Raw genomic sequence first — 27,080 nt, forward strand, 5'->3', positions numbered from 1 at the left:
TGAAAAACAAATATATCGTTTTATTATTTTGAAAAGATGGAAAGATGGCTGCATTCAATTTAGAATCGCAATTGTGATGCCTTTTACTGGGTATTTCACTGTAGGAACCCGATTTCTTTTTATATATTAACCAGCTTCGTCATAAATAAGGCGACCGGAGCTCTACTCATGCGGAAGCCGAAGAAAAGTGTACTCCCCGCTTGGCCCAAAAACATTATTCCCTCAAGAAAAATGAACAAATCGTAAATGTTTAACGTGGATCGCATTTATTCTTAGAACGAAATACATACAAGGCTGGGATTCTAGGATGGCCTACATGCAGTTTGGTTTGGTAATGGCTTAAAATATCTAGCGCACGGATTTAAAATAGAGCACCAGTTCCTCGAATTCGCATTTGCTACAGATGGAAATGCAAACGAAGTTGGTGCTTCGTCAATGGACATAAAATGATTACAGATTTAAATGAATTTATTCTATGGTATTCAGCTGATGTAAGTATCGTGTTGCGATATCTTTTTATACACTTGACGAATGACAGATTTTTTAATTTAAACAATGAATGAACGTAATAATGACAACGAAAACAGTCAAAATATCAACATAAAACAAATAATGTTCGAACATGACGTGTGCTTTCTAAAGCCAATTGGATCCTAATGCGCTGGAATCTATAACCGTCTAGAATTTGTTAATGGTGTTTTTTTCGTTAACCTAGGATCTATGCAGATTCTACTGAACAGATTTGTATTTCAGTGATGTTTGGTTTCATTTGGGTGGGGTATAAATTATGGACTTGGGTTGTTCTAAAAACGTCGCATAGAAAAGGTAGTGGCTTTTTGAATGTATTGCATCGTAACTAGACTGTTCGCCATTCTCGAAACTATTAACCCTGATGTGCCTTCTGTTAAGTATGTATGTTAGATTAAATATTTATACATATCATATAGCTACTGGCAATGGAGCTCTAGCCCCTTGCGTCGGTACGTACTACATGTGTATATATATAGAGTGAATCACAGGATTTCAATTTTTGCTAAGTATTTTTAACAATCAATTACTATGTATTTCGGCTCGACTCGCTACGACTTCTCGTCACCGCTTTCTCTCTCTTTCTTTGCTCTCTCTCTCTTAATGCGACTCAGATGCGTTAAAATTAATTTCGATGTGTCTACTAGCAGTAATTGAAACTTGTTTCGTAATTATGTATATTAACATTTAAAATGATTTCTTTTGCAGTCCTTTGTTGTTCCAAATTATTGGTTGTTTAGTGTTTAACTGGCGGCTCGATCTCCTGCCCGCCAGACACCGCCATCTCGTCCTCGCCGGACGATAATCCGTCAGTGCGCACACCTGCCTGCACAGCCTGGTCAGCAGCTTCTGCGCCTTCTGCAGCAGTTGTCGCGATCGCCAGCTGCTGACCTGATCGCAGGCGCATCCCAAGCCAGGCTCAACCAGGTGCTGGGATTCCGAATGAGGTCCTGCCGAACGGGCCTGCATCAGGTACTGTCACCGCAGATGGCAAAAGTGAACCTCCAGCCAGCAGGGGCAGCCCATGATGTCCTGTCTTTTGTAGTCGCGTCCCCAGCCCTTGCCAAAGCTGATCTTAATGCTGAAGTAGTCGACGGGTCCCATGGGGTGATGTCCTTGCTCTCTCATGCTCAGCAGTTCAGCCCTGCGAAATGGAGTAAATATACTTCATAAGAGGCTTTGACAACTGGGCAACTTTATTGAGGGAACTTACCTATTGGTTTCAAAGGCCTTCAGACAATAGCCCGGCATCACTTTGCACACTCGGTCGAGATTTTCGGCCAGGGTGGGCGAATCGACAAAAATGGTTGTATTCCCACGGTTGTAGATCCAAACATCGCCGTTCTCCAGGCTCAATGTGACCCCTGTGAGGCGGACCGGACTCCGATTAAAATATCTTTTCACGTTAATAAAACCTTTTCTCTTACCCAATCCGACCGTATGACGCGCTGTTGGCACCACCTCCGAGTGGATCTGATTGCCTGCGGGTGTGAGGTCACGTAGGCACATGCTGTCCACCTCACTGGCCACAATCCCATCCGTGTAGATATTGACTGCATTCGTTTTGGCGTGAAAGAACTCCCCGACGCGGTGGGCCATCTCCCAGTAGGCGATTTGGCACCAGACCTGGCTGTTGATGTTATGATCTGAAATTTAAGGGAAACACACACGCTGTAGATGCAGGTATCTATTTGGATAATAATAAGTGCAACATGAATTTAAGAAATTGTAATTATGTACTTGCTACTGCAAAGATTAGATAGGGATGAATTTACAAGGAGTGCACACAGCTTAATGCAAATTGCACCTTCTTTTTATATCTTTCACACCTAAAGTTTCTAAATGTCTAAAGTTTAAGTTGCTTATGTATTTGTCAGATTGTCAACTCATTAAATTCATAAAGATGCCTGCGATAATGTTATTCCCATTAATAACTATTATTCAAATCGCAATCTTGTAACCCGCATACAAATTGTTAGCTAAAGCGGTAATAACTCTTTCGCCGGCCAATAAAATGTGATTTAAAATTGCCATAACATTCAAGCGATATCGGGGTTGCTATATATCGCCATATCGTTTGAAAATACAGAATACAGCGAGTCGCGCATTCAAACAGGCACATTCACATTACGTTCACACTCACTTGTGTGCTCAGACATTTAAATGGTAATAATTTTGGCGCCAGGGCATTACGTAAACAGACCGGCGACGCGTATTCTGTATTTGTGTGGTATTCATTTGCGCATATGTATGTATATCTGCCCGCTCGGCTGTATGTGTATATATATGTATATATAGTGCACAAACCCACAGAGTCTGTTTATGGGTTCATTTGTATATTCCGATTTCGAACGCGTGTCGGTCGGGCCAATAACAAAGTGAGAAACAAGTGCCGCTCTTTATTTGAAATACTTGCTGACGAGAGTTTTCGAAAACGCGTGGGCTTTGAGTACAAATTGTTTGAAATTTATGTCCACATTAAACCAAACCATTCATAAAATTGAAAATTTATATTTAATTGAATGAATATACCTATGAATGCCACGGAATTAGTAAACAAAATGCGCTGAGTTTAAACGTTTGCAGTCGTAAAGCGAGACAATGCTAACATTGCGTATACGCCACCGTATCTGTAGTTATTTATATATGTACATACATATGCCTGTTTGTTAATACCTACTTCAGATGACACCATTACCATTGTCAGCATAAACACACCCTCGTCTTGGGAATTTATCAATCAACAATGGCATAAAGAGCATTGTCAGACAACAGAGTGCAAATATCGCGCATACGCCATGGTGGCCAAATTGCCAATTGCAACAATGCCAGCGGGTCGATAGTCGATTACAGCGGCGGTGCAGTTGGCCAGAACCGATTCGAGAAATGTGCTGTGCGCATTGGGCGGCACACACAATCTACACAATCGCTGAGCGATTCAGAGGAAAATCGAGGAAAATCGCAGGGAAAACGAAAAGGCCGAAAGGCGCTAAAGGCCAAGCCCAGCTGGGCGGCTAGTGGCGCCAAGTAAAAATATATCGCAATAAATCCGTAGACGGCTTTTAAAATTTTGCATGGCAAAGAATGTGCCGAATGGGGTGGCAAGCGGCGGGCAGCGGGGGCGTTGGACGCTGCAAGTGGCGCCTGTCCGATGTTTACCTAATTAGGTCGACGCCGGCGATTCCGTCGCGTCTCGCCATGGCCACGAAAAATTGTTTACCCCACCAGGCAGCCGTCGCCACCTCGTTCGCTCAACTGGGAGAGCAGCAAGCAGCTCGCCAAGATTGTGGGCCAGTTGAATTGATCCAGGCGAAAGGTGAATCGGAAAATTGGGGAATCAGCTTGGCACCCTCATTGTGCAACCTCAAATGAAATTGAATATATCTACGTAGAAATTTCAACAGGTTCTGCCTCATATAATACACTTAACGTGCCATATTTCTCGAATTATTGGCCTTGAATAAATAAATTATTTTGGCATTTCAATTGAAGATGGGAAATAGGAATATTTGAATAATTTTAATGGATCAATGATTTTTATGAATTGTTGTCTTAATATGGTTAAAGTGAGATATTTCATTTGAATTGTATTTACATAAGTATTTCGTGAAAAATTGTGATAGATTGTGATTTAAATTTAAGATAGCGCTCTAAGCTGGAGGAGGGTTCTGCTTGAAAGATCTACCTACTGCAGTTTTTCCTGTACTACACATTTGTAAATTCGTAGCGCCGCTTCATGGCTGCTGATTCCCCTTGCTAATATTTATGTAAGTAGGTACATAAATGTACATACATTTGTGTTAGATGCCCGAATCCACGGGCTGCTACATCATCTTTAAATTTAGAATATTTTATCTTCAATCTGTGTGCATGTGTGGGTCGAGGCAGTGGCCTGTAAGTTTGTTGTTGGTGGCACACATGTGTTGCCTTCGGGGAAACACGGATGCCCGACTTGTGTGTGCCACCGGCGATGAAGTTGCAGTAATGCAATTACGAAATTGAATCGATTGCCCAAGAAAGCTGAAAGAAATGTCGACGATTTAACCATCTCATGATACCTATTGACGTACCACATGGATGGTGCATCTAAATACCTTTGTTTTCCTAATTAACCGCCATAATATTTCAAACACCATTCCATCATTGATTACAAAATTCTTGAGAAGGCCGTTCGAGTCTATCATTCGCAGTTCAAAGACTTTGCCAACAATGTCCATTTGACAAAACTGTGATGGGAATCAATCAAATCGGAATTTCAATCTATTTTTAACTGGCCTGTCACCCAATCGTCGTAAAGCCGCAACTTAACGGTCCATTTAAATGTAATAGTTTTCCGTCGTTTCGTCGCCAGTACAATGCCATAAAGAGCTAAATGGACGATGGTATATACACACACACACACACACTCGAATGAATGCATGCATTTGTGAGTTCTGGCCAGTTTCAGTTTCACGGTGCCGTCTCAGTCGCCGGGTAATGGTAGTGCCGTGAATGATATCATAGCCCCCATAGGACCCCTTGTACCCCGCCGCCTCTGCACACCCTTTCAAGCACTCTTGTAAGTTAGCATTAAAATTGTGGCGCCATCGAGAGCGCCAACTCACCTCGCTCTCCGCGCTCACTCCCTCTCTCTCGCTCAGTCCGTGTTTGTTTTTCGCTCATTATTTATTTTCATTTCGTTTTTGCTGTTTTCGCTTAAAAGTTAATATCAATATAGAAAGTGACGACCTGACGCGGCAAGCTGGCGCCACGATACAACAACAACTTGCCAGCCAGAGAGAGCGCCGCTCACACACACTACTACACGGCCCCAGCCGCAATACACCTAAATGGCAAAATAATCGCAACACTTCGCGCTCTTCCACTTTCTTACACCGAACAAAAATATCGTTACATGTTAAAGAATAATATCATTTAGATATATATTTTCATTTTATTTGGTTAAGATCGGGTTTTAAGCTCATATACTATTTTATAACATCATAAATAGATTGTGTTATTGAGGCAGTGTTTGTATGTATATGTATATATACATATGTATGAGCATGGAATTTTTTTCTGTGCACTCTCCCAATCACCTGATAAGCGGGGGAGAGCTAGAAGAGAGAGGTGTTTTGGGGCACAAAACTCACCTTTTCCATCAGTGGTAACCGACTCGTAGAGAGCCGGCTTGTAGATGCTCGAAATGCTGGTGCTTTGGGCACTCCACGTGCTCAGCGCTGCCGACTTTGCATCGTTCTGCGAGTCTTCTTCGAAATCTGCAAGATTTGGTTTGGATGATTAGTACGCCCGGATCGAAAATGTATATGGAAGAGCCGGCTTACCTGCATCTTTCAGTCTCAGCATTTTTGAGCGTTGGTACGGCGGCGTTGGGGATTCTAAAATGGAAGACAAGGGAGGAGATTGTTTTAGATACATTGTGGTGTACTTGTATGAATAGTATTATTAGTTTTGTAATATATGCATTATAAACAAGTAAAATCTCCATAGTTTTAGAAATATCAGTAACCTTTAACATGTTGAATACTGATACATTTTATATAACAAATTTGTATAACAGCACAACGAGCTATTTATTTATTACTCTTTTAAGATCGCACTAACATAACCTGCTAGAAAGAGGTAAAGGTAAAGAACTCTACAATGCCATTATCAATAACCCGATCCAATTCGATATGCATGAACTTGCGTTATTTCAAAACTTCGAAATGTAATCAAGTAAATTTACCAAGTTCATGAAATAACTTGGCTAACAAAACCATATGAAAATTCTTATCTCAGCCTTATCGGCCTAGTGCACTTTTACCAAGTTTCATTTGGGACAGCACCGTGCGTGATTACAAACCCTTTCGAGTTAACCAAAAGTTCGAGTTAAAAATGCGCGTCTTCTAGTCGGGCGCATATAGGATGAGATCATGGTTCGCAAAACTAATACATACTAGTGTTTGAATATTTGAGCAGCAAATCAAAGCGAAACAAAAACAGAGAGAGAGAGAGGAGCAACAAAGCAAAACAAAAATAAAGGTCAGAAAAACTAAAAACCACGAAGAAAGAAAAGGCAGTCGAAACAAACCCAGTCGTAAGCGTAAGCAAGCCAAACATCAGCGCGGCGATATAAAAATAAATAATCTTTGCATATCAGCCAGCCCCACTGGGGGACATTTTATTTTTATTGGCGCAGAAATCGTTTGATGTGCGGCGATCTCCGATCGCTGGTAGATACCAGCTCCCATCTCCGATTCCAATGGCGCTGTATTTAATCTCGCTAACATTCTACATCCCACTCCGTTCCGTTTCGTTCCCATTCTTTCAATTCACTCCCAAAAAAGCAAACGGAACAGGTCGTTTTTGGTGGCTGAGATGATGGGCGCAGACAAAGGCCTCAATGAATTACCTGCCTGATTCGAACCTCTCATTCAATTAAATAAATTAACTTATTTATGAAGCGTCGCATTAACATTTTATGGGCTGCATTAATGTATTACTTAAAAAATAATAAACTGTTTGACGAGAGCGCCATGAATATAACATATTTTAATAATATCAGATAGAACTTTCATACAAATGGAACAAGTTTAACAACCTATCCTATTTTTACTCTAAAAGATCGTTATGCAACGGATCCACTTCGGGTTAATAATAAGCTTTAAACAATTTTTTAGGCTTTTCATTTTAAGATAACAGCAAAATACAAGCCCTTAGATTAAATGGTTATTTTAAAGGGGCACGGCAATATGTAAATCAAACTAGACATAAAGCAAATCGGCTTTGCATTATCTATGCGATACATTTGGAAGAATTTTATATTCAGCTAACAAAAATCGCCATAAAAGAAGTGCACATAAAAGTCCAAAAGTGGCAAGCAAGGTGCAACAGGTGAGTCCAGATCTCGATGGGAGTAAAAGATCTGCGGTAAGTAATGCTCTTGGTCTTCTGACGGCGCATAAATCGCTTGATGCGCCTCGTCAACGGCGCCTGGCGACTCGAATCGCCTCAAATGTACCCAGATCGCGGCGATTCGCCATCGCCGCCGGTCCCCAAGCCCCAATGTACCAGTTAAACCTGATTACGAGCGTCCGCGTCATCGACGCCAACGTCGAAAATCTAACAATTCTTAAAAACAAAAACACGAGCGCCGCAGCGAAACCGAAACTGAAACCAAAGGGAGAACCAACCATTCCAGCACGCCGTCAACAAGCTGATGGATGGATCGTATGACCACCAGTCGGCGGAATAGGCAACTGAATATTTACGGCTCTGGGTTTTGGGTTCTGGGCAAAAGAGTGCCAGTGCCAGTCGATTGAGTCAGATTCCAGTAATTGAAATTTAAACCAGGCGATACCACAAAGTGGACACCGCTTTGTTTGTCGACCATGCTCCAGATTTCCATGCCAATTTAGAATGGATTTTAAAACGTATGGGGTATTTTAGTATCTATCAGCCGAACAGTTCTGATAAGAATCTTTCATATGGCATTTAAACCATACATATATGTCTGTATATTGTTCGATACATAAGTTCTAGGTAATATCTTGTAGTATACAGGGTTGACTCAACTTCAGCACACCTGACATAATGATTAAAATAAGCGTAAAACCGAACTCCATGCTATTCCAGGCATACAACGTAATTAGTCAAGTTCCCTCCATCGAAATCATTAAATAGTCCCGAAACGATTTCGACCAGCGCAAATATGCCAGCATAAATATGTATCTGTAGACGATCTCCAGAGGAACACACAAAAACCTTCAACGGCGCAGTGCAGCTTTATGGCCAAGAACCGCACCTCTCTGAATGGGATCGGATGGATGGATGGGGCAGAGGCACGCAAAATGATCCTTTTTTATAGGTGCCTCGCTGCGAGGCAGGGACGTTGGGGTCGGTGGAGAGCCAATGGAACCGCGATGTCCAAAGACCAAAGCACCGGTCGCGGGACCACTCGTCGTTACAATTCCTGGAATTGTGTTCCCCGACCGATGCGGATGGAATAACATTATCGACTTGTTTAATGTGTTCGGCGCCATCATTAAAAAACCAGTCACTGTCGGGACGTCGTCCATCCGCCGGCCAGACGACGATGACACAGCCAGCAGAAGGCAGCCAGAAATCCAGAGAGCCAGAAAGCGGCCTGTTGCCTGTTGCCGATTGCCAGTTCCCTGTTGCCCTGCTGCCCGCTGCCCGTTGCCTTCATCCAGTTGCCAGTTCACAGGCCCGTTGCACAGGCACACTGGTTAAGTGGCACAGGTAAGCGGCCAGGTAAGGGAGGCTGTATCTGTATCTGTATATGTATCTGGCGACCGGCACGAACAGAGTCTTCATGTTTCCCAAAAGATTGTGTTTTGTGCACAGGAATGTCGGTATAGACATGCCTTTTTGCCATCACATCTACAGTGATTATCGGTTAGGGGAAGACTCTGAAGCTGCTGGCGAAAAAGTGGTGATCTTAATCTTAGTCGCTATTAAGTTAAACATCAACAAGTAAACGTATGCAATTTCCTAATTAATTTGTTCGCAATCTTACAATCTCGCTTGGATTTCTTTTGCTGTTGACTTCTCCTAATTAAAGGTTTGTTTTTTACATTTATTAAATGGCTCATAAAAAAGTTTTTATTCTTATACAAATTGGGACTATTTTTTTATGATTCAGTAAACATCAAATAAAATGTACACATAGTTTTACTACATTGATAAGAATGGCCGTTCATCGATCTTAATTTTGTGCTTCCTTCTGTTATTGCCATGTATATAATATTCCTCTGATGAATTCGATGGGTTAAAATTAATTATAAATAAATGGGTGAAATTATTGTAGCTTCAGCAGAAGTTCTTCATTCTGCACATGGCACAACATTGGGATTTTGTTTGCGGTTTGAGGTTAGACCAGCTCCGCGATGGTGCCTATCATCGCCAATTGATGAAAACAACGCACACAGATGATGTATTACAGGCATGCAGTTTAGTGCTGATATAATAGTGCGATTAGATTAGCACTAGAACGGCGATCCATGCGGCCATACAGTTGTAAGCTCGGCCGAGTGATACGCACGTTCTAGATAACGTTCAGTGTGGCCAGTAAATCTGTTGCCCGGGCAACTGGGTTATAAATAAATGGCACTCGTCGATAGCTTTAAACCGTGATGAAAGGCTTGCACTGCGATGTAAGTGCATGGTGCATCTTTAAATCTGCATGCAAAGATGTATGTATAATGCCTACAGATGCAATTGGTATTTCTACGTATTTTTGATACGCCAGCGAAGTGTGTGCATGCGCGTGCTAAAAATAAAAACAAACAAATCGGAAAGCGCACATGTATGTAATGCACATATGTACGATGTACATGCACATGCTCCGATGTTTGCCCGAATGTACATAGTGCGAATGGGATCTCTAAACGGTGCGCCAACTAGCTGGTGGCGACGGATATGCCGCGGCCCCAGCTACAGTGAAGCGTCCCAAACAAATCAAATCAAGTTTCGATGGAAAATGCATCGAAGAATAATTAAAAAATTTTAATGTCTCAATCTTAACCTACAAAAATTTGTCAGAATTTGAATATGATTTTTCGGTCTGGACAAACGCCCATAAGCAGGCAACGTTTTTATACAAAATCCAAAAGGAAGTTATTTTCGTAACCAAAATAATGGAACTGAAGTTCTTACTAAAGTTTTTCATTAACAATAGATGTTTTTCTCAAGTTAAGCAATGATTTTGAAATAAACAATTTTTTGTATGTATGGTGGGTCTGAGAATTTCTTTATGTTCCTAAACTCCTCTAGCTCATTTGCCTTGATCGTTTGATTTAGGGCAGCTGGACTGTATTTCGAATGATTCGAGTACTGCGACGAGTACGGGTAATGGGTAATGGGTTTGGGCAATGGGTAACGGACTCCTCCGACTTTGCTTTAGCTTTTGCGTTTGCGTTGGCGACGACGCCTGATTATTTCCTGGCGCCAGTTTCTAAATTTACGCAAATTATTTTGAAAAGAATTTAGTCGCCGTCATGTTGGGCCGACCGTTTGCGTGGCGCTTTCACGCACATTCTGCGCCGCTCTCTCCGCTCCCCCACGTGTATGCGTGTGTGTGTCTGTGTGTGTTTTGGTGCTCGAGTGTGGTGTGTGGGCCGTGATAAAGCGGAATAAATGAGCCGGAGAGCGGTGGATCCGGTGGGTGTGTGAGTGCGCAGCGGTGTCTATGTTTGCGTCTGGGCAAAAGTCAAGGCGGCGGCGCACAGTGAGCCAACACAGAAAGAAATAATAATGCAGTGCTAGCTGGTTTTAGCCTTTTATGGTTCAACCATGGTGCAGGCTGCAGGCTGCATCCTGCTTCTCAAATTAACAGCGCATGTTCAAAATTGGTCTTTTGGAACTGAAAACCTAGCAAATGCATTGGACAGCGATGTTAATTGTGGTTTTGTAACGTTAATGTACGTGCAAAAATGTAGAAATCACACTCATCACATGACAGCTGATATGTAAAAGCAAATATAGGTATTTCTCCGCAATCTTATCATTTTCTTTACACTTTCTTTTCTGTGCAGAAACTTGAAATTCAGTTTAATGCATACGGATACAGATACAGATGCACCTTGTATCTGGCTCTTTTGGCTACGCTCTGGCTCTCCAGACCGAAGAACACTCACTCATAAGTACGAATACCCACACAACTGCAGAGTGCAGTCCATGCTTGTTGGCGAAAAATAAAAAACAAATTTGGCGAGCAGAGCGGCATGTTCGCATGGATTTCGCATGCCGCAGCGAAAGTTCGCATGTGTGAGTGCCATTGCATGTCTGTGTGCCCTGGCGCCACCGAATACATGCTCACCACACAACCAGTGCATTGGTGTGTGTGTCTGTGTGCCTTCACATACAGTGGCGGGCGCGAGTATTGGCACAGCTGGCGCTTAGATTGCTATTTGCTTTGCCTACCGCCATAAAGATTCGGATAAGGTGCGAATTTATTGGGGGGAACCAATTGCAAATGAATTTTCGATCGATCTACATAAGTCCAGTGTAAACGCGATTTCCCCCCTTTTGCGGTTTAGATACCGGAATTGGTAAATTTTAAGTTTCCGATACTTTTATCTATGTAACGAAGTTCATAAGTAAAAGCATTCTTTAGCGTTCTGGATGCGCAAATTTTAACCTATTTGATTCCGAATTATACATTAAAGTTCTGAAACTGCTTCTTAAAATAATTTAAAACGTCCCATTGTATTAATTATTTAATCTATGTTCAAACATGTTCATGGATCTTGTCCAGAGCTTGAATACTTTATGGAAGTAGATCCCTGTGGCTGGAGTACAGTGGTCCTACCTGTTTCGGGCTGGTGCAGGATGCGAAACCAATGCAGCGGATTGCAGCACATGTAGATGCAGTCGCGGGCGGCGGGACAAATGGGCAGTCGCTTCAGTTCCTTGGCGTTCCACAATTCCTTCCAGAAAAACAGACGGCTGGCGGTCACGTGCGGCTCCCAAACCGTTTGCGTTTTGCAAGGTATCAGGATGCACTGCAGGTAGGTGGGTGCGGTGGTGGTGGTGGGTTCCACGACATTGCGCTGCGTCTTGGTCGGCGGATCCACGCGACTCTGGACTGCGAGAATAAGTTCGTTTCTCTGCTTGCGCTTGAGTTGCTTTATTAGCGCTTCGAAGTCCTCGCGAAATCGTTTGCCATTCTGGACTTGCGTTTGAGGGGGATAAGCGGTGGCTCTGGCCGTGCTGACTGGAATCGTGAGTGTGGATCCGTTGGTAGACTCCGTCGCGCCGCCGCAGCATTTCCGAAACATGGTCGTAAAGGTGGTGGCACTTATCATCCGGCGGTCCACCGGCTGATCCTGTCCCTGATCCGGACTCCGATCCTGATCCAGATCGCTTCCGTCGATCAACATATCGTCGCAGGAGCTTACGCAGCTGCAACCAGGAACGGTACAGCAGCGGTCGCATGCTGACGGAGGCGGCGGCAACACATCCATGTGATTTGGCAGACGGCGGTACGGATGGCTGTTGTTGTTGTTGTGGCTTTGCCCCTGACTCAGACTCAAACTCTGGCCACAGGAGCTGGAGTTTGAGCTGGAGCAGTCCATCCCGCAGGCTATCGAACTGTAAGGCGGCAGCGGTGTCTGTCGCATTGCCAAGGAGTCCTCTTCGTTGCAGGAATAACCAAAGCTTGGCGTACACTGATGAGGGCGGGGTCGATGTGGAGGGGGAGGCGGCCGTGGTGGCTGAGCGGGCGGTGCTGCTGACACCCCATTGCTCCGATAGTTGCTGGACGCATAACGCCATAACACCTTCTTTTCTCTTGGGAATATCATGGAGGGACATACAGTTTTGCGGTAACATCGATCCTATTGTATGCGCATTATTTGTAGTTGACTAACTTGGTTCGCGGACTCGACGGTGCCGGCTAGTCACGGTAGTTCACTTTGTATTCTTCTTAGCTACTCCTGTTGCACGGGTGGGTGTCTGGGAACTTGGACTTATTTCGAGGCGGGCGAGGGATTCAGGGGAGTTGGGAACTTGTTAAACTTTTTTATACGTCTCGTATCACTCGTTGATATGTATGCTTTCGACGGGCTTGATATGTACTGTCCAGTGGTGTGCACTCTGCAATAAAAGAGGAGTACGTTGATTAGTCACTGGCCTAATTGGTCTTCCGAGCATCGTTAAATGCACTCGTGCTTAAGTAAAGCGGGGGTGGAGTTTAGAGAGGGGTTTGCCTGCACCTAATCCTCAAAACCTAATCAAACTGATCCCTAAATCTATATTATTTAGATTCCAAAACATACATAGTTAAGCCGATCGGCTTGTTAATTCAGTGTTTATATTGCTACTCGTTCTTTTCTTTGAATAGATGATTTGGTCTTTCAAACCAAAATCATAAATCTGAATTGTATTTAATTAAGCCCTGTATTAACCCTTGAAAAGTTTAAGGGAACACATATGCAGGTGCATACATAAATACACATAAAATCAATAATGAGTGTAGTGTTTTTTGAATGTGCCACATTTCCTATAAAAAGGCAAACATTTCCCGTTTTCGATTTCCAGACTGGTGGCAGGCAAGGAATCTGGTGGTGGATCGCTTGAGTGAGTAATGTCCCCTCCCCGCCCTCTTTCACCGACGGAGAGCCGACGCCAGTGCATATGCAAAGATCTGTGCGGCAGCATCAGCTGTCGGCGGGAAAGAGACGGACGATGGTGGGGGGTGAACGATGGGTAAGGGGGAACGAACGGGGAGCGCCGCAAATTAACAGCCCAAATACGCTTGTGTTTGTGTATGTGTGTGGCCCATGCGAGCATTTCCATTTTGTTGCTGGCATTTCTTGTGCTCCTTATCGACGACAAAAGTGGCGCCGCCGGCATGACGGCAACAACAGCACAGCAGCGACGAACAAAATTACGAGTCAGCCCCACAAGCACGCTCACCAACACCAACACACCACACCACACACTCGGGCTCTCTCGCTCACTCACACATACGGAATGCTTGCGTGCAGAGTAAAAAAAAGGCAGGGCGGCGGGCGTGCGAGCGAGAGGGAAGTGCCTGGCGCCACTGACGTAATAAAAGAAATAATAGTAACGATGTCGGCGGCAGAGGCGTCGTCGGAATGGCGCCACACTAACACACGCTCACCTCAGACAGACACACGGAAAGGGACGAGCGACGCGACGGTCGGTTTGTCAGCCGGTTTGACAAGTTGAAGAATCAACAATTTAAGGTTGAGGTGAGTAGCCACCAGAGAGTGTGAGTGTGGTGGGAATTAGAATGGAAGGCGCTCTCGAAACTCTTCTGAAAAGTCATCAAGTCGAGAACTTAGAGTTCTTAAAGTCTATCTTTGAGTCAGAAATTCTCAGCCCAAGAATGCATCTGGGTTTTTAAATCGGAAACAAAAAAAAAAGGTGTGTTTCAAACAGTAGCATTATCTTATGAGACTCATTTCATTCATTTCAGCAAGAACAGAAACATAAATGTGAATCAATTTATAAGTTCCTTCATTCCTTCCACAAAAAACAACTGCACGATTAATTTTTTTCAATAATCAAAAGCGACAGAAAGAAATTATTTACATACATACATCTAAACTTATGCATGATATGCGATATATACAAATATGTACACATAGTTTTCTACTTCAAAATTGCTGAGTGTTAGCCTGAGATAGCCTGAATAAAACCCCTTCTCCATTGAATACTATGAAAGATATGTAATTCAGCGATCAATAAAGAGAGATCTTTAAGTTCATAAAATTCAGTATTTAGAGCAAGTCCAATAAGCAAAAAAATTACACATCAACACTTTAAAAGCCATATATCGCACATTTAACAATCAATTGGAAACAGTCTATACTCAAGAATTTTTATTCAAACCCGCTGAGTGATTATTTTTCCCAAATTCACGTTTACAAATTTATATGTACATACATACATACGTAGTTATGGACTCTGATAATGAAAGCATGACTAATTGCAAGTCCAATTGGGAACTATGGCGATTTGGCATAATAAATAAAATATTATTTACGAGGGATCGTTGAAAGTTTGCCCTATTGATATCAGAGTTCAACAGGATTCTTTACCACAATGGTATTGTACAAACTGAAGATAAACATAAATCGGTTTAAGAATTGTTGCGTTACCAAATCAGCTTCGAACCGCATCAGAAAATATTGAATATCAATACTTAAATAACGCTAATGAGTGATTAGCATTTGTTTGTTGACTTAGCTATTTTGCATAATCACGAGTGCACCTCATCAAGTCGGCTGGATTTTGAATTCTAAGGAGTGGAAATAGGTACTTACTGTTTTAAATTTGTTTTTTAGGCCGTTTCCGTTTTATCCTTTCCTTATGTAGTATTAATTTTTGATATGTGTAGGTGTATTTGATATGTTTAAAGGTTCACTTGATAATTTGTATTTACATTGACTGCAGAAGAAACAAACTATTAGCAACGAATTCGAATCTGTTTAACACGTGCCGACGGGTTTTTGTTATGGGATTGGTAATCGCAGTCGATTTTTTCCTTTCTTTTTTTTTGCTGCTGGTCAGTCACTTTTTCCTATACATGTTTATGTACGCTTGTGTGGATTAAATAAATAAGGTGCGAGTAATGTGTTGATTTCGGTTGAATATTATGTTGAAGTATCCGAATGCCGGAAAACAATAACAATTTTAACGTGGTGGAAAAGGTGTTTTTTTGTTGGCTTGCGATTTGCGCTCTGCTTTGATTCTGCCGGCGTCGCTACCACCGCTATATACGTATACGTATGTTTGTTTGTATGGGCCAGTGCAGGTACAATGTGTGTACGTGGCTGGCGAACAATTGCATTTCTTTTCTTTTCTTATTTGCTCAGTTAAGGCTTGAACACACTTATTATTTGGACCGCATTTTTCCCCCGATGCTCATTGATTTTTAATTTGCGCAAACATTCGCACACGAACACACACACAAAACACACGCACGCAAACGAGATCGAAGATCCGTTATCCGGGCGGAGAATTCTCGCTCTTTCTTTGCACACACAAGCACAAACAAATGCATAGAATTCATAACAGCAAGCAGCAAAAATAAAAGATTTTCGCCTAACGATTTCCAATCCCCTTCGATTCAATTGATTTGCCTGCTGCACTCACACTTTTTCTATGTATTTCCTTCTTCACATTTCAGTTCTAGAGCGCACAACAACTTCACTGCACTTGTTTGTTGTTTACGACGCCCGCGTTTACAACAACAAAAACAAAACCCGTAAATGTTGCGAAAAAAAGTGTCGGGAAAAGGCGAAAAAGTCCGATATTCAGGAACTGCGTTTCGTTGTCATTCAATTAACCCAAAAATCATTTAGCAGTCCCGAACACAAATAACGTTATTTCGGAAAATTTCTCGTAGCAATACGTCAAGTATCCATCTTTTTGTTGATATCTTTCGGATTCGGATTTCTCGAACGGCAAAAGAACACACAAGCGACGCGGTTGAAAATTGTTGGGGCAATGAGCGAAGCGCTAACGAAACACTGTGCGGATTGATAGTCTTTGGAGCTGTGGGGAATAAACGTGGACGTTGAGTTTACCAACAGCGCCTGAGAGAGCAGAGCGAATGTTTAGTTGCGAGAGGGAGGTTTAGAGAGAGAAAAATTAAGTGACCAAGATATAGGAAAATTAGAATCATACATATAGTTTCCGTTGTAACAATGTATAAGAACTTCAATTTTATTATTAGTTTGAAAAGATTTGTTAAAATATCTTCAGATTTTTCACATTTCCATTCCTATTGCGAGTGCTGAACCTAAGAATCGAAGACATCTGAGAGTGAAGAGCATCCGTTGGATGGCTACTATGGTGTGGTGAGTTTCGTTTCGCTTCCGCGGACAGATACAACCTGCGCACGCACACCCACACTTCGCTTCATGCTGGCAGTGCCGTTGGAAATAGTGTTGGCTAACGCGGTAATTTCAAAAATTGATAAGTTTTCTAAAAAAAATAAACTGAGCTGTCGTAAGAGTATAATATAGGAGAAATCTATAACTTATTTTTATAATTGAAACGCTGTGTTTCAGTATGAGCATTTTATAAAAAGAATTTAAATTAAAAATCAAGATGGCCAAAAAGGTAACTGCTTAAAAGGCGTACAAAGTTTAATTAACTGGACTCAAATTAAAAACTCTCAGTACATATTAGCCCCTGATAAATACGTTTGTTGAAGTTGCCAAAAAAACGTAACTCCCTTGATCCTATCGAGAGCGGAGAACCTGAGGAAGCAACATCGACATTTAGCGCGGTCTTGGTTGCCGCAAAATGTGATGAATGGTTGTGATCAAGGGCATATCAGTTGCATTGCCTTGCCCATGTCTGCCAAACACACGGACGCACACACGCCCATACAAAGTGGCGCCCCTGCAGCGGCCCTACACACACAGACACACATTTAAAGCGCGCGGCGAGGATCGCATACCGCACTGAGAGAAAAGTCGATGGAATTATTTATGCTAAAAATTGTAGCATACGTTATTACTAAAACTAGATCTCCTACCAAAAAAAATATATAGATAAGTTTTCCTTTAGTTCATCTATGACTTACAGTACAGTCCAATGCAGTGGCAAAGTCGAAGTTAGTTATTGTTATATTGTTAGTTATATTAGTTATAAGCCGGTATTACTTCAACGTGTAAGGACCACAAGATCACGTCCAAGTTTTTCGCAGTGCCAAGCAGACGCTCCAGCAGGAACCCTGGTTCGTCAGTTCCAGCAGAAATACATAATTGTCTCTCGTTTGGACGACTCGAAAACACAAAAGCAAATAGGCTCCCGTCATTACGATAATAACAGGTCGGGAACAGGGAACACAGGCCACTTGTGGAGCGAAACCGGCAACCGGCGATGTTGGCAGGAGGAATTTGATCGCGTCGTGAGCGTTAAATAAGCGAGAGTCGGGCCCCTGACTTGCCCCGCCGTGGAGGGGCATGGGTATTACCTACGGAAAGGACGGCGGCAGGAGTTTGAATACATTATTTTCTTATGAGGCCAGAGACATTCCGCAAATGCTAAACAAATAATACGACAGCGAAGAGTAGCGTCCCACAAAGCATCTTATTTAAAGGGCCTTAATTATTCAGCAGTGTCTTTGTTATGGTTAACCCTTTTCTTAGAATATAAAAAATGCAACATTCTACACTTTACTAAGCCAATTGCTCTTAAGGATAACATTGGGAAAAGGTTATTTCGAATTTAGGGATTTGCGATCATGATTAACCGTGCCATCGAAAAGTCTGGTAGAAAATAATAAAATATAATATGTGTAGCTCCATAAAAACTAAATGCTACCTTTATATGGTATTTTCACTCTTTTAAAACTACATCGGAGATATCACATTGTGGCTAGTTTTACACGTGTCTATCGCAAGAGTCTGCCTTATTAAAAGTTACGTCATTTAACTATAAACAAATGCACAACGTGGATAAGCACAAATATGTATATGCTTTTTTTGTGTGGGAAGAGGTATGGTATATAGTTTGGGTGATATAGTAGATGGTCACCTATGAAATCTTAGCCCGGCTCGGTTGTTTACGAGTTTTGTTGTTTGGAAAGTATCGGGTTACCGATTCGACTCTTTTAAATGCCGACAGAACTTGTGGAATTTTGACCATTCAAAAAGGTTTTCTAATTTGCTATCTAAAGAATTCTCGGAACTTTGTTGGCTACTCACAACGAAATTTTGAAAAACAACGCTTTATTCGTAAAAAGGTAAAAACCTTCGGAAACTTATTCTTGAAAAGTTCCCACATTCGTGTCAGAATAAGCTAATAAGTTGGTTAAGTACTTGATCTGCCGACTTGCTGCAATGTCTGAATGATTGTTCAGTTGACAGGGGTCCACTTGGGTGGCCACTCATCCTTGAAAACTCTTCACTCGCATTCTCCGGGAATCTGCTGCAATCCACTATCAGCAGCCGACTTCCTCTGTCCTCTCAAAACTCAAAGCTGAAGTAATTCTTCGCAGATCCGAAAACCAGTTTAGCCATCGTTCATCATCTTCTTATCCTGTGCAATTCCTTGGCATTTGTTTGCCCCTTAACGAGCTCCAGCCTTTTTTATCCATTGATATTCCCATTGCTGTCCCTCTTGCCCACGGTTTTGAGTTCCATAAGCTAATTTTCGAGAGTTCATTCAAAGGAGATAAATCTGAGTAGCGACTTGAAGGGAAGTCGGAAGAATTTGTCTGGCCTTTGAGCTCTTGAAAGCCATATCGACTTACCTGTTAATTTTGATCAGCGTTCTTTGTTTTTGGCAAAGAGATAACAAACTCACTGACTATCTATACAACGAAACTATAGTCTTATATTTTTATAACAGGCTAGTTTTTGTTAAGAACTACGATTTAAATATGTTTGCACTTTTAAAAAAATATATAACTATAGTTAGAAAACATGCACACAATGCATAATGTTATCAACATTTTATTTAGTATCAAGTTTAAAATCAGTTTCACAACTTGTTGATGATTAATCCCAGGCTAAAACGCGTCTTACCTCCTGGATTTTTAGTCATTTCCAATTATTTGTAACTGCGTGTAAATGTTTCTTTTGAAATTTTGATTTGGATAGCGAGCGTTTTCATTCGACTGTTTCGATTTGGTGGACGCGTACTATGGCGCATTTCTAAGCCAACTAAGCGCCGGCCGTAGCAGGACTCGTCCTTTTATAGGCGATGCTAGTGGGCTCCGCCGGTTTGGTGCGCACTGGGAATCCTGCGACTGCGACCACTGCGCAGTGCTACGGATATGGATGCGGACACCACGGCGGCGTCGGCACGGAAGAATCATTGGACAAGGCGCCGTCGCCGCCGCCGCTTGAAACCGAATCGAGCTTGCTAGCCAGTCCACCTCCTTGGACGCCGACGCCACTCGTCCTTCGTCCTTCATCCTTCTGACTCATTGCCAGTCCCCGCCAGCCATTCATGCACCAAACTGGCACTGGCACTTGTATGCAGATGTATGTCGCTGTGGACATTCGAGTTTATTGTCTTTCAATCCATTTTTTTTGCGGCGTGCACATTAGATGTTTTGGTTTTTGTTTGTTTTGATTTTTGGCCACCGGACGAAGCGGCAACTTGAGAAGGACTTTTTATTATTAATTCGCAAATGTTCGTTGGACGCATAATTTACGTGGCTAGTAAGTTTATTTTTGCCATATTTGTATAAAATAGAATATGAAAACTTAAATAAGCAAAATACATATGTATTTTGTATATGGAAAGTTCTGAATTAATAAGTTATTAAGTGGCTGTCAGTTCAAACGCATCTGGATTAATAACTGTACGCACTATTAAGAAACCCTATTAAATGGAAAGATGTCTAGAGACTGCAAAAAGCACGACGTAGTAAGTACATAAATTTTTAGTTGGCGTCACTAGGCGTCTGGTCTAGTCGCACTGGGGTCTAAGCTGAAACCTATCTGCGCGCCATTTCGTTTTTCAAATGTTGGCTGCCGGCGACGGCGACGATGGCGACTGGCGGCCGAAGTTGGCCTAAACCGCACAGCGAGCCCTAGACACTCCGATTGCGATGGGAAAGTTTGCACGACCTAATGGCAGCCAGAGGAGAAATCAAGACACCGACGCTCATTAACCGGTAATTAAGTGGTTAAATCCAATTTAACGAGGTCGCACCGTAGGTCGCCGATCTTGTTAGCTCCCAAAATGAAACGATGATATGCGATATGTAATAAATCTAAATGAAATAATAGACCATGGTAGGCATATTACTCATACCGCACGTTGTCCAGATCGCAGCTCTTTCCCCGCTCCAATTGTATGCCTGTATGTCAGGATCAGTTAAATCAGCACATTACATTAATGGGTTCCCTGGTAGAAGCGTATTGAAGGCGATTCCCTCCCGCCGCCAGAGAATCAATTGTCGGGTTGTCAACAAAAACAACGACCAGATAGACGCGACAATAACTCGTCATCATCGACGCGCCGGCTATTTTCGCATCTAATTGTGAGAACAGCGGCGTTTGGCGCGCCAATTGGTGGCAATGGCAATAATAGCGGCGCCCAGTGGCGCACACTTGGCCCGTTCGCAAATCAAAGTTCTGCGTATCCGCATCCGCTGAGTCCTGGTCCTTCCCAGAACTGCGGCACTGTCTGCTCCGCTCCACGGCAGAGCCAGAGTCCTGTCCTCCTGCCTGTCGTCGGGCCATTGTCGCCGTCGCCGAAGAAGCAACGACGGGCAACGGGTCGCCACAATCGTCTGTCTAAGTCTAGCCTTTGGATGCACTCGGAGAAATTGGGGTGGTTATGCGAAATCGGAATATTTGTGTAGTGCAAGGATAAAAATTTACACTTTGACTTGAGAAACTTATTTATAGCTTATATTATATTATATATAAATAACTCCATTTTGGGTAATATTTTATTAATGAATTAGCTTTATAAAGAAATGCATAACAGTTAAAAATAATTAGTTAATTATTATTTAAATTCCCACGGAAAACATAATAACTTAAAAGCTCATTCGAAACCCAGAGTAAGAAATAACCGTGAAGTCATATTATTTCTCCCAGTGTACCGCATGCTCGCTGCCAGTGTGGGGTGGGAACGGGAGCGTGGGCTTCGCATCCCTTCGCGCTGGGCGGACTGCTGCCGACAAGTTGTCGTCTTGGTGACCGTCGCCAGTGGTTGGCGTCGCCGACTCAGAAATTTGCAACAATTCCCGAGCGCGCCGCCGCCACTTGTTACGCACTTTGGCGCCTCCGCACAACAAAATGTCCCTCACGGACAGGCAACTGCCGACACTTCGACGCTTGATTCTGCGCCAAAAACAAAAACAGACAGACACAAAACACGTTCGCCCTTAATGATGCCCCCCTCTAAGCACAATTGTTTATAGAAATCAAATTATTAATATATCATTATAGAAGAAAAATCATATAATAAAACAAGCGGCCACCCTAATTGGAAGCAAATCAATTATTTTCAAAAAAAGCTAAAAAAATAAATAAAATGTAATTGACATAGTATCTGTTTGTAATATTTATGATTTTCTCCAAATTTAATAAGGCTTTTTACTAAACTAAATAAAATATATTTCAAAATCCCAAAAAAAAACGGTTTCATAGTTTCGGTGTGTTCTGTGAAATGGTATGTTTTATTTATTATACTCTCGGAAATTAAATCAATTTAAAAAAATTTACTTTTGAATCAGCGAACATAAGTATAGGAAAAGGTTTGAAGTGTTTGTATGTGATAAATACAAATTAAACTACAATTATTGTATATGTGTTTGCAATCTTAGACAGCTATCGTATTTTGACTCTTGTTTGCTAAAAAAGCATAGTTTTAAAGTATTTGCAAAACGTTTGCAGTCGAGTAGAATTTTCTTCAGATACAAAACATAAATTTCAATAAAAAAAAAATGAATTTAACAACATTGCATGATGATGTAGATACAATTAAAAACGAAATAAAATTAAAATGCTCCACAACGGATTCTTACAACAAATATCTATCCGTTGCGTTACAGAAGTTTTATGAAAATTGCTGTTTTCTAATTTCAAATTTGTATTTGCGTGTTAAACTAATTCTTTCCGATCATCGGAATTTCGTTTATGTTTAAAAGTCAAAATGTATCACAATTTTGATCATTTTGTTATAATAAATACGGCTGCACCTGTCACAATGCTAATTATTTAGTACACATTTATGCTGAATGTCTCGACTATATTTAATGGGTCTTGCACAAATTTGATTCAATGAAACCCAAAAGGTATTATAGTAAAAATTTCATTAAACCGATATTTACAATTACCAGAAAATAAGCAGATACTTAAGGATGCACATTTAAATGAGTATGCATGGATCGCGCATTAGATCGGTGCTTTTAAATTAACGCATTTATGATATTTCTTTTACAATCGTGGTTACAAGATATAGGAAAGCCCAGTTGTTAATTCGATGACAAAAAAAAAGAATAATTTGCGGGGTGAATTATTCTTTATAAATCTCTACAGAAAATGCCGGAAAAGTACTCCTTATCGAATATAAAATGATATAAGTATGTACAATGAGCAAAACCTACCATTCGATATTATATTTATAAAACATGATTTCCTCTCTCTACCTTTCTTGTACAGTGCACACAATTTTGGATAAAAGAACGTTTCTAACAAACTATTATCAAAATTTATTGACAGTCGAGTACTTTCTCAATTTCAGTATGAGATTTATATACCCTGTATCAATATTTTTGTGTAGTATGCGTAAATGTAAAAACGATCATACATATGTAAGTTTTGGATACATATTCTATACAAAGCAAAGTGAACTCGGCTGGCTATATAATTTCACAATTATTTGAAACGCTTCAATCAAGTTAAATGAAAATCCGTCAATGCAACCTAATCAATTTGATGCCTGGCTTCAGTTATTAATGCTAAGAGTGCATCCAGTTTAAGATCTTTAAACCTTTCAAAGTGGTCCATAAGCGGCTGAATTGCATCCGACTCAATGGCTGCCGAGATGGTCTGGTTTTGAATAGTGCGATTGAGGCAGGATGCAACCTGCGCCAAAAATTCCCGCCATTTTTGCCTGTTCTCCTCGCTTAGAGTAGCGTCAGTTCGCGAAACGTAGATTTCCTCGGCACGAAGTATCAGGGCAACCAGCGAAAGAATCCCAAACTGTCAATTTAATAATTAGTACGTGCATCTATTACTTAAAAGTGGTGCTAACTTACGCGACTGCAGAAAATTCCAGCCAGTTTCTTGTCATTCAGCGTAATAGCAGATGAAATGCTCACTAGGAGTTCGAAAGTAGCTTTGTTAACGTGTTTTTTAAACTCTGGGTAAAGAGCGTACAAGACGCCCTCAACGTCGTCCTTGTCCTTTTTCACCACTGTTTGTAGGGAACAGAAGACGCCGCTCCATACGACCCAGCGAATGCTTTGATCGGCAATAAAGGGCATTATGCGTCTAATAAGAATCTGCAACGGAATGATTGATTTAGTTATAATAATGAGCATCATGCGAATAGCACTAGAACTTAAATCGAGTTCTATTTGGTTGCACTTGTTCAAAAAATAGCAAAAAAAAAAGTACACACCTTTCCCTTGCGCACATTCATCATGGCGATCACCTTGTCGAAGGCCAGACCTGCCTTTAATTTATTGACCAACGCAGCTTTAGTCTCCACCTCATAGTTGAACTTGTTCTTTAGTTGCGGATTCATGGTTTGTGGATTGGCGGCTTCAGCAGCGCGTTCTTCGGGCGTTTTATTGGCCATTTCCAGCTGCTCAAGGGCTGCGATCCGTTCGGCTTCCTTTTTCTTTTTCAGCTCAATGGTGGCCATCACTTCTGGGCTTTCCAAATCCTCTAACTTTAGCAGATAGCGATACAGCGTTTCAATCAGAAGCAAAATGTGACGCGACTTGCGCATGCTGCTGGGATTTACATCATGGCTTGCGGAGATGGGCAGCGGAGTCGAGCTAGTTGATGAAGAAGTTGCGTTGGCTTCAGCGGCGGTATTTGATTCACCACTCATAATGTCAGCATCAATAATTTTTCGCGGAGCTGTCACACTTCCGTACTGTAGCTTTCCCAGTGAGTTCTCGAACTTTAGCGGTGAGAATATATAGCCTGTAAGGTTGTTGTTGTTACCACCTAATCCATTGTTCGTGCTGCCTGACGTGCTGTTGGCGTTCTCCGAGTTGCGTCGCTCACGTCCATGTCCATTGCGAGTACCATTCTTGTTGCCCAACTGTACGAGAATAAGCTGGGCATGGCCGCGTGGCTGGGTAAGCGGATGATTCAACTGGTTGTCCTTGTGCGCCTGACTGTTGCGCATTTGCCCGTTCTGTTGGGCCTTGCGCTCCCTGAACACCGTGTAGTAATAGTCGTCGATATACGGCGTGTCCGTGTTCAGCTGCGAAAGCTGGATTCCGATTAGCCAGTGTTTGTCGCGCGTGCTCATAAGGTTGGCATATTCATCGTACTCTTCCAGCGGGTAATTTCCTGTACCATCTGGACGTCGTCCTTGTTGCTGCTGTTGCGCCTGCGACCTCTGTCGATCGCTGGCCACGGATCCTGCTCTGCTCTGTTGCATTTGGCGTACCACAGCAGCCTGTTGAAGCAGCGGATGGTTCTGCTGGATCTCTTGCACTAGTCGCATGTTGAACATGTTATACATGGAGTTCGGTGGCTGCTGCCCTAATAGACTTGTGGCAGCTTGCAGCGGGTGCGGCGGCATTCGCGGTGGCTGCATCTGGTGCGGATGGGGTGGTTGCATAAAAGCCCCTGGATGCATCCCAGCGGCACGCATCGCATTGAAGCTCGGATGCATAGCAAAATTGTTCAGGGCCGTGGGTAGAGCGTGCGGATTGGGAAGAGGTCGCTGGTTGCCGCCGGGCAGTGGAAAGTTGGGCGGCATGTGCTGCTGCATTAGAGGATGCTGAGGCAATTGCGGAATATTCCCAGGCAGACCTTGCGGGTAAATAAATCCGGGCGGTACTCGGTTGCCACCCATACCGTTCAGTTGTTGCTGCGACGATGGCGTGGGCAGTAGCTCGGGCAGTGGATGGGGTCCGGGGAAACCCAAATTTGGCCTCGGTGGAGAGGTGTGCGGCGTGCCCAAGAAGCCAGGGGGTACTGCAATGAATTATTAAATGGTGTTATTTTCATATGGCGCAGAAGTCTATCAGGGACTTGAAGATTGTTACTTAAATTTGTCTCAAAAAATAATAATAGATTCGTAAGAAATAAATGTAATATTTTGACGATATAATAATGATAATGATACTTTTTGTTGGACAAGTCTTCTGTATTAAAATACTTTTGTATGCATCAATACTTGTTAGTTTTAATATATAATTACCCTTGTGATGCGCTTGTTGTGGCGGCTGCTGCTGCGACTGTTGTTTCTGTTGATGCTGCTGCTGCTGCAACATCTGTTGCTGCAACATGGTTGGTGTCGGCACCTGCTGCCTGTTACCCAGACTAAAATCATCGAACATTTTGCGTTCCGCCTGTTGCTGACTTTGCTGCTGTTGTTTCGGAATGGCCTGCTGAATGATCATATTGCGTTCTATATCCTCGAGAGTTGTTATTTTAGGAAAAGGCTGTGGAGTCAGTGCAAAGTTGGCATTCGCTTCCTGTGGGGGCTTCATTTGTTGTGGGTGGTGCTGCTGATGTTGCTGCTGCTTGAAGGCGCTGCGCATAGGCTCGCGGAACAAATTTTGGTTGTTGGGAAACGGCTGTGATCCCCAAACCCCGGAGTCCAGCTTAATGCGGTTGCTCAGGCCACCGGCTTCGCTGTCAGTGGTGAAAGAGGACAGGTCCATGTCGTCCAACTTCATTGAGGAAATGTTCAGCTCCAAGTCCGAGTCGCCTATGTGACGAGACTGTCGGAATGGGGCATTCAAAGGGGCCGGAGTTGAGCCGCTTGAAGAGGGCGCCGATGATAGCGGATTAGCGTATCGCAGGAAGGCACCATTTCCCTGATCGGCAAAATCCGTATTCCCACTACATTCCGCGGGTCGCTTCCGCACCCTTTCGCCATTCCCGCCCAGGCGTACCATCGTCTCATGGGCTTCCTCCCAGTCGCCATTTATCGCGGATCCAAAGGTTTCGTCATTGAGGGCATCGTATTCCGCCTCGACGATGCGTCCATCGCCACCATCTTCGTCCTGGAGAAACAATTGAAGCAAGTAAATTAGACATTCCTACTTTTTCTGCCCCCGGTGGCCTTCGATTCCCCCTTATTTGCCGAGTGAAAAGTGTGCGTTGAGCATTTGCCGCTCCTTGTGCGGCCTCGCTATTCCCGATATTGCTGCCGCAATGCCGGGACCGCTGCTTACCGGTAGATTCGTGTCAAATCCGAAAAACGAGTCATCCATGGCGATAAATCTATTGCTTTACAAAAAATTATCATGACTTGTCAGTGACAAGTTGTCACCTCAGCAGTAGAGCTGTCAAACAATCGATGGTACTATCGATAGTCTGACATCGATGGTCTTCTTACTATCGACATAATACATGAATTTCGCTCGCATCGTTTATTAATCACACTGTTTT

At 42.6% G+C, this 27,080-nt stretch overlaps 2 protein-coding genes across 2 annotated transcripts; both read right to left on the reverse strand.

Annotated features, from left to right (window-relative positions):
- Positions 1 to 243: 243 nt before the first annotated feature.
- LOC6616800 (mothers against decapentaplegic homolog 6) lies at positions 244 to 16,521 on the reverse strand. Its single transcript, XM_032721227.1, has 8 exons — positions 16,159 to 16,521; positions 15,327 to 15,450; positions 11,843 to 13,128; positions 5,853 to 5,906; positions 5,661 to 5,786; positions 1,956 to 2,174; positions 1,742 to 1,892; positions 244 to 1,672 (listed from the first exon to the last, which is right to left on the reverse strand). Exons 3-8 carry the CDS (start codon positions 12,834 to 12,836, stop codon positions 1,507 to 1,509), a joined length of 1,710 nt encoding a protein of 569 aa, XP_032577118.1. The 5' UTR covers positions 12,837 to 13,128; positions 15,327 to 15,450; positions 16,159 to 16,521; the 3' UTR covers positions 244 to 1,506.
- A 5,615-nt stretch (positions 16,522 to 22,136) lies between these two features.
- On the reverse strand, positions 22,137 to 26,977 carry LOC6616804 (protein PAT1 homolog 1). Its single transcript, XM_002041105.2, has 5 exons — positions 26,864 to 26,977; positions 25,882 to 26,692; positions 24,115 to 25,655; positions 23,750 to 23,995; positions 22,137 to 23,693 (listed from the first exon to the last, which is right to left on the reverse strand). Exons 1-5 carry the CDS (start codon positions 26,900 to 26,902, stop codon positions 23,415 to 23,417), a joined length of 2,916 nt encoding a protein of 971 aa, XP_002041141.1. The 5' UTR covers positions 26,903 to 26,977; the 3' UTR covers positions 22,137 to 23,414.
- Between the last annotated feature and the right edge of the window lie 103 nt (positions 26,978 to 27,080).

The sequence above is a fragment of the Drosophila sechellia genome, chromosome 3R (genome assembly GCF_004382195.2).
Source record: "Drosophila sechellia strain sech25 chromosome 3R, ASM438219v1, whole genome shotgun sequence".
NCBI classification, from domain to species: Eukaryota; Metazoa; Arthropoda; class Insecta; order Diptera; family Drosophilidae; genus Drosophila; species Drosophila sechellia.

Excerpts from the sequence above, each read along its gene's own strand:
- LOC6616800 (XM_032721227.1), bottom strand. The coding sequence starts at position 12,836 with ATGATATTCCCAAGAGAAAAGAAGGTGTTATGGCGTTATGCGTCCAGC. Across the intron at positions 5,787-5,852 it reads GCTGAGACTGAAAGATGCAG|ATTTCGAAGAAGACTCGCAG; the intron begins GTAAGCCGGCTC and ends CAAATCTTGCAG. Across the intron at positions 1,893-1,955 it reads GCGTCATACGGTCGGATTGG|GGGTCACATTGAGCCTGGAG; the intron begins GTAAGAGAAAAG and ends TCCGCCTCACAG.
- LOC6616804 (XM_002041105.2), bottom strand. The coding sequence starts at position 26,902 with ATGGATGACTCGTTTTTCGGATTTGACACGAATCTACCG. Across the intron at positions 23,996-24,114 it reads TGAATGTGCGCAAGGGAAAG|ATTCTTATTAGACGCATAAT; the intron begins GTGTGTACTTTT and ends ATTCCGTTGCAG. Across the intron at positions 23,694-23,749 it reads CTGGAATTTTCTGCAGTCGC|TTTGGGATTCTTTCGCTGGT; the intron begins GTAAGTTAGCAC and ends TTAAATTGACAG.